This window comes from Camelina sativa, chromosome 9 (assembly GCF_030686135.1).
Source record: "Camelina sativa cultivar CO46 ecotype springtype chromosome 9, ASM3068613v1".
In the NCBI taxonomy this organism is placed as follows: Eukaryota; Viridiplantae; Streptophyta; class Magnoliopsida; order Brassicales; family Brassicaceae; genus Camelina; species Camelina sativa.
Genome location: NC_141888.1, coordinates 25404809 through 25412670, shown reverse-complemented (window position 1 = coordinate 25412670; position 7862 = coordinate 25404809). Strand labels below are relative to the sequence as shown.

At 32.4% G+C, this 7862-nt stretch overlaps 1 protein-coding gene across 1 annotated transcript; it reads right to left on the bottom strand.

Moving 5' to 3' along the window:
- Nucleotides 1-4473: 4473 nt before the first annotated feature.
- On the bottom strand, nt 4474-7446 carry LOC104715425 (putative polygalacturonase At3g15720). The gene is made up of 10 exons (XM_019229992.2): nt 7405-7446; nt 7205-7324; nt 6831-6968; nt 6594-6737; nt 5852-5881; nt 5534-5741; nt 5358-5439; nt 5134-5242; nt 4920-5033; nt 4474-4814 (listed from the first exon to the last, which is right to left on the bottom strand). Exons 1-10 carry the CDS (start codon nt 7405-7407, stop codon nt 4587-4589), a joined length of 1176 nt encoding a protein of 391 aa, XP_019085537.2. The 5' UTR covers nt 7408-7446; the 3' UTR covers nt 4474-4586.
- Between the last annotated feature and the right edge of the window lie 416 nt (nt 7447-7862).

Genomic DNA, 7862 nt, shown 5'->3' with positions numbered 1-7862 from the left:
CTCTCTCTCTATCTCTGAAAACAGCGACAAGACACCCTAAAACCCTTAATTTGTCGCTTCTCCACTTATAACACGATTTAGGGATTTTCCTTGAACTAAACCGAACCAAACAACAATTAAAATGAACCGGACCAAACCAGAAAACATGGTGTCGATCGATACACCAAGGGTGTCGATCGACACCCACACCAAAACTTTAAAAATTGGTTCGCGGATGTTACAGTGCTTGTTATTTCTTAGTTTTTTGTTGTTGTTTTTGCTCTCAGTTTGATCTTAATAAAATTGGAATCCTTTTGTTTCGATTTTTTTACCAGTGTATACATGTGTGTCTTTTATTGAGATTGTAATTGTGGATCGGTGTTTGTTGTCTCAGTATGAAATAGAAAAAAAAGGTCGTTGATGGCTTCAGAGATAGAATTAACACTTTTTCATGAAGGTCTTCCTGAATTTAAAGGAGTTCTTCATGAATATTATTGAATCTTTTCTAAAACATTTTATATGACAATATATAGGCTAATTACTATTATTGAATTCCTCAAGAATACAAGTGAATCATTCCTTAATTGTTTTCAACCATTATGAAATTTATTCAGAAAACACTTTAAATATGTAATCTTCATATAATATCCTTAGACATTATTTCATGAAGATCCTCCTGAATTGCAAGGAGTCATTCATGAATATTATTACATCCTTCCTAAACTTTTAAAACAGAGTGTTTTTTTTGTATGAAGGCCTTCTTGAAATTCGAGAAATCATTCCTAAATATTTGAGAATCCTTCCTGAACATTTGATTCAGACCTTTCTTATATGTTTCCTGGTGAAAAAATAGATACCTAGCAAAATATCCCAATCTTTAATTAAAAAAATCTTCTTGAATATGTTTTAAAACAAGTATTGTAGTGAAAACCATCCAAAAGTCTAATGATAAAACAAATACCATATGAATACAAAGAATTAAATGGTAAATAATTTAATCTCATTATGCACCAATTCCTTGTTGATGTCAACTGAAGCTTTAAATCTTGTATCTTCTTAGCACCGCTCGCCCTTAATTACGTGAGTGTTTTACTAGTAACTCATTCATATGAGCAAACAAGAGCTGAACTATCCCTTGTTCAAAAAATAAAACATGTAAGTAAGCAACAACATGTTGAAAAACGATCAAGACTTGAGAAATCATGAAGATGTTTACTCAGTCCTAAAACTAGTAGTAAACTAAACACCAACATACAACAAATGAAGAAAAACCATGAAGCCAAAAAAAAATCTTTAGTGTTCTCTGATAATCCATCCTTGTGTTGATCCTGAAATCTAAATTTTTTATGAAGGTCATCCTGAAGTTCAAAGAAACTTTCCTGAATTTTGTTGAATCCTTCCTGAATTTCCATAAGATCAAAGTAAGAACTATATAGCTTAGAGCATACGTGAAAACGAAAAAGGCCAGAACATATTAACAAACAACAGTATGTGCAAGACCACCTTAAAAAAAGCATAAGATACTAATAATGAGATCGAGAATCTAAGAAAACATAAGATTAGGGTACAAAGAAAAAAAAAGACAATATAATATAAGAAGGGATGTAATTTTCCAGTACCAGGTAAGCATCAAGAGCACAAAGAGCAACACAAGTCCTCAAGTAAGCAATTGCAGCCTCATGTGTTCCTTATCTCAGCAACTCAATAAATTTCTTCACAGGAAAAAACAAAATAGAACAAGAGTTACATGGTTTAAAATAAATTATAGACATTTAGCTATTGATATGTCTATATTTTGCATCTCCTTAGTGTGTATTTGTCATGCATTTAGCTAGGACAACTAGTTGTTTTGCATCATTTTAGAACCTCTTTCGTACATTTTGCATGTTTAGGAAGTTTCTGCATCATCCTTGCATACATTGCGCATTTCGGAGTTTTTCAGGTGTCTAGGAGACGTTGGAAGCGCAGAGGATCGAGCCATGCTCAACCTCCGCAATTGAACCCTCCTCACTTCCACAATCGAGCTACTCCTCACTTCCACAATCGAGCTACTCCTCACTTCCGCAATCGAGCCCTCCTCACTTCCACAATCGAGCTACTCCTCACTTCTGCAATCGAGCCCTCCTCACTTCCGCAATCGAGCCCTCCTCACTTCCACAATCGAGCTACTCCTCACTTCCACAATCGAGCCATCACTCGAGCCACCGGTCTAGGGATTCAGCTTTTGACGTCTTCATCAAAGTTGTAGAGAATTGAGTCATCTTTCCAATGCCGTTTATTTCAAGCCAATCGGAGGTGTGGTTCAAGAGTTATCATCGTTTTAGTGGATGCATATACACCCAGCTCGAGCCATTTTCACTCACACCACTGGAGCCACTCCTACTCACTCCACTCGACCTCACTCTAGGGAGAGACGACACGCGACTCGACCGCACATGTTAGGAAGACGTTCCGTCTTACGCGCTTCAGGAGATTCCCAAACCGACGCTTCACCTTTTCGTTTTAAGTTTTAGGGATTTACATATTTTTACTATAAATACATTTTGTTAAGTCTTGGCTGAAGACATCTTAGTTTTTATCTCGTTTTCTTTTGTAAGGTTTCCCTAGCCACCAAAACCATACTCTGATCTTGTATCCCAATATCTTTGAATTTATTCAGTATTTTGATTTGATTTCTTATACAAAGTTGTTCTTCACACTTTAATCTATCTAAGAATGCTTGGTTCAATGTTTTCTATGTTTGCATCTTTGACTATGATTTTCGGATCTGAGTAGTGTGTTAGTTCTTGAGGATGGGATAGATTAGGTGGAGGATCTTAGGATGTAGAGTGTTTAAGCGTTGATTGCAGGATTCCCTTCTGGACTAGAGTAAGAAATACTAGTTTTTCTCTGATCAATTGGGACTAGGTTTGAGACATTTCCACACCCAAAAGGTGTTTGATGAAATGTCTGACCAAGTAGTGCCAGAGACTTACGTTCCTAGCCTAAGAGATTAGTTGTCTAGGATGTTTGTTGACATGAATGAACTTGTTTGTAATGCCTGCTCGACCATGATCCTCTAGCGAGAGCTAGGTATGGAAGTGGTTGAGTCTGAGTAGCTTTTGCCAAGAGATTGGATTAGCTAGGTTGTGATGTTCATTGTTTAGGGATAGTTTGCTTGTGGTATGTTAAACACTCTGTAGACTAGGATACCCCACCGACATCAATTACCCCATCCTTAGGACTTCTTTCTTTCTGATTTTTATTACATTCCTGGAACAGTTTCGTTTCTTGCTTTTTAGTTCATGCTTAGACTCGTTTATGTTTTTATTCATTTTCGCTTTGTGTCATGCATTCTTGTTTCTAGTTCTGTTACTCATTTCGGTTTTGCATTTTAATCACTCTAAGATTGTTAGAAAAAACACTCTTTTGAATTGGCTTAACTTGTGACTTCTTGATTGCATCTTGAGTGATAGTGAACCTTCCCAACTGGATTGACACCTTAAGTATTACAACGCATAAGGTTAATTGAGACCTACTAGGAGACACAAAAATCCTAGTATCAGCTATGGCCAAACATAAAAAAATGATAACTTTTAAGTCATTTCATACCTCTTCTAGTAACATTTCACAAAACCGTGGCTTAAACATTTTACAGAATTGTATCCAAAGACTAGACTTTACGTACCCATCTCTTAGAGAACCGAATCCATCAAACTGTCTAGTCTTTGCTACAATACTCATCATGGAGTTTCTATGCAGTCCAACAGGTAATACAACATAAAAATTGCAGGTTCTTGAATCATGAGCTAACCATGGTTTCTCTGCAGCCCAACAAAAGAACATAATTGCATAGCACTTTGATCAGATCGTTTTCTACTTGTTCGAGATTAGTACTCGATTCAACACCACTGACCCCAATTTCATCAATAACAACATTATAATCTTCAGATTCAATTTCACCATCACTAACATTAGAACTACCACTAAAGAACTCTCTAAAACCAAGACTCACATCAAACAAAAGTGTAGAGGATTGTGGCAATGGAGGGTGATAAATAGAAGAATGAAACAAACAAGAGAAGGAAAAATACCTAGCACCGAAAAACCGAGCTTCCTCTTCTCCTCTCTCATCGATTATGCAACTTTTACCGGAATTAAATTCATTGGAGTTGAATATTAACGATGCTTGGGCTCCTCTGCGGTGTCTAATTGATGGTTTCACTTACTTTGATTTCATGATCACCTTCGATTCAGATTTGATTGGGTTCATCGGTGGAACAACATCTGAGACTGGGTTTGGAATCAGAGACAAGGAAAAGTGAGAGAGAGAACACACGGTGGCTGCAATTTCATGATTTGGATTTTGACTCTGTTTTAATATTATTAATATTTTATTAATAAGATTTTGTGCTAATTTTGGAACACTTAAGAATGTGTGCTAATTTTGGACTAAAAACTTTAATTGATGCTATTTTTGAGAATCTCGCTATTATAAACTAGCTCCTGACTATATTGAAATAATCTTAATATAACACTGTTTTATTCGATATCGTTATATAAAATCATATATCATTCGCTATATAAAATAGCAAATTTGTCTGACATATTTTCTATGCAAATGGATACTATCTTCCGAAACAACCATTGACCTCGCTAGCATTGATAGACTTTCCATACACATTCTTGCATTCAACAATTGGCTTATTTCCATCGACCGTAGCAATATTGATTTTAGCAAGAACAATGTCTTTGCAATATGTGACTTTACTGCAATCAATCTTTATAATCTCATCGAGTTGTGAAGTTCCATGAATATCTGTGAATGTCACGTTACTAATTGCCACAGCTGATTCCTACAAACAAAAAAAATATTACAAATATGTCCGCAGCCTAGTCATTGTAGTTAAAATTATAATATTTTTTTATTCAATAGAAAAAATAATTATAAGATGAATTACCTCCACATCTAGGCGACCTTTATCGACATAGTTTTGGTCGATTATTATTGGATTTTTGGTTTCTCTCATTGTGAGGCCCTTAAAATATATATTTTTTGCGTATCCTTTTCCATTCTTAAAAAAAAAAGGATATATATATCATTTAAAACACTGTGTCAATATTTTCATAATTTATTTAGTTTAATATGGAAAAATGAAACAAAAAAATTATTACCGGCCATGTCTTAATTCTAGCTCCATTTTCCGTCCTAACGAAGGTGCAATCAGTCACTTGGATATTCTCAACCATAGATTCTTCTCCATCTCTCCCTAGACTTCCCACACTGTAATTTAATCATATATATATATATATATATATATATATAATAAAATTCATTGTAAAATAAAAAATTCAGTATTATGTATATAATGGTATTCGTCAATCAAACATATATATACCTTATTCCATGGCCCGGTCCACAATTCATCCTGTTAATGTTGATATTCACACTTCCGTTATTTATAGCTACACAATCATCTCCTGGAATATATTTTTAAGAAGATTTAAATTCAAAAAACCATTTCAGATAAATTTTCAATTAATGAATGTGCAAGAGAGATATATAGCTATGTACCAGTTTCAATTACTGTGTCGTAGATATCGACATCACTTGATTCAGAGATATTAATTCCATCAGTGTTAGGACTGTCTTCCGGTGCTACGAGTTTAATTTTCGTTATTTTAACTCTTTTGCATTCGTCAATTGTTATATGGTTTCTTGGACTGTTGAATGAAGTTATTCCAATTATATTGAGATCATTGCAATTTTGAAAATGCAATTGCTGTAAGAAAACAGGAAAGTAAATTTATCATGAACATCATTATATATGTAGAAAAAGCTATCTTTATTTAAGAATTGAGAATAAATTTAGTGAGAAAGATATAAACTCACAGTAGGCCGTATAGAAGCTGACATTCTTGGCTGCATATATTGAATATGGAAAAAATAAAAGTATTACATTCACATATTAAATCTATATTAACATTTTTGAAGTACATTTTGTGTTATACTCTCCGAAACAATTTCCCAAAATAACATTGCACAGAAACTCATTTCCTAAAACATCTTAAATCGAACCAATTTTGTTACGTTTATTCGCATAAAATCTTGACAACATCTATACATTTTGATTTTTCCAAAAACTACTCTACCTATTAAAATTTTATTCCCATAAAATCTATTTTAAAATTATTGTCATATGAGTTCTAAATTTATTAACATACATATTCTACTCACGTTATATATGTATTTACATTAAAAAAAATTACTTTCGACATATCTCTATATTGTTCTACATAAAAAAACACAATTATGCGGTGAACCACGGGTCAAAACCTAAATAATATTTTAACATCTATATTAAAAATCAAAACAACTTAATCATTTTTATTTTAAAAACATAAAGTTATATATAAAAAATTAAAATCTTCTCGTTAAATCAAATAAATATTGATAACTAGAAAATCTAAAAATTAATAAAATAATAACAAAATAACAAACAAATACAACATAAATTTTAAATTTTATAAATTATAGTCCCGCGGTATACCGCGGGTTAAATCCTAGTAGATATAGATAATTTGTATAAACAAAATAAAAACTATATCTCTTTCGTATATATAAAACTTTTCACCTTCCAAAATGACGAACCACGTCCATCAATTGACCCCGAACCATTGACTGTTAAACCAATTATTTCCTTAAAACTAACCCATCTTAACGATTTATAGTCCGACCATGCTGTTTTATCTCTCGGCGCAACAATCTTTCCATCAAACTGCATAAATGATTACACATAATTTTTTAAAAAACTTATTTAAATTCACATAAAGTTGTGAGTGATTTGTTTTAACAAAATATTGATAGTTACCTTAACTTGCACTGAAGGAGATTTACAAGGCCCTTGAAACACTAGAGGTTGTAGTAAAAATGTTTTATTTGAAGGAATAAGGAGTGTTTTTGGATTCCCACCACTACCACACATAGCTTTCCATGCTTCGACAAAAGCCTATTTGTTTTATCGAAAGATCAAGTGTGTAAGACTTCTTTACTCAATAACTAAAATTTTGTGACAACGATTATGATCTCTTATCTTATAGAAAAATGAATAATAAATTAATAATAGTTATGCATATATATTGGATATCATATGATAGTATTTTGGTTAAAAAATGATTTGAAAACTTACACAATTTAGTCATTTTCATAGAGTAAATTCCAAGATAAGATTTTCAAATATAATACCTTTGATTCATCGGTAAGACCATTTCCCTTGGCACCAAATTTAAGCACATCATAGATTTGGCCATTTACAAGAACTGAATTCAATAAAGTCAACAAGAACACAACGCGTATTATAATTTCCTACAACATCCAAATATCAATGTTAGAAAGAAAGAAAGCATAATAATTTTTATTTAAACATTATTATATTTCATATGTACCATTGTGTGATGAGGATCAGATGATTATATATAATGTAGTGTATGTTTAAGTTATGTTCATCACTTATATATACACATAAAAAATCATGGGTGTAGACAGGTTCATGGATGTAGTTTCAAACTTTAGATATTTTCAGCCTAGAATCATTACTTATTATTGAACAATTCTTGGGTTCACTCCTAAGGTGAATCCTTTTGTTCACTTCTCTTTATTTCAACCAATGAGAATTTGACATGTTATAATATATTTAAGAACCTATTCATTCGATTTCTTATTAAATAAGGAAACAAAATCTGTATACATTATTATAAAATTAAAAAATCTTAACCGCTATTTTATAAACCCAAACCGATATATAATTTCATTCGAATTGTAAAATCTAATCCCTAACCATCTCATTTGTAAACCCAAACCGACATATAATATCGTTCTAATTGTAAAATTTAAACCTTAACCA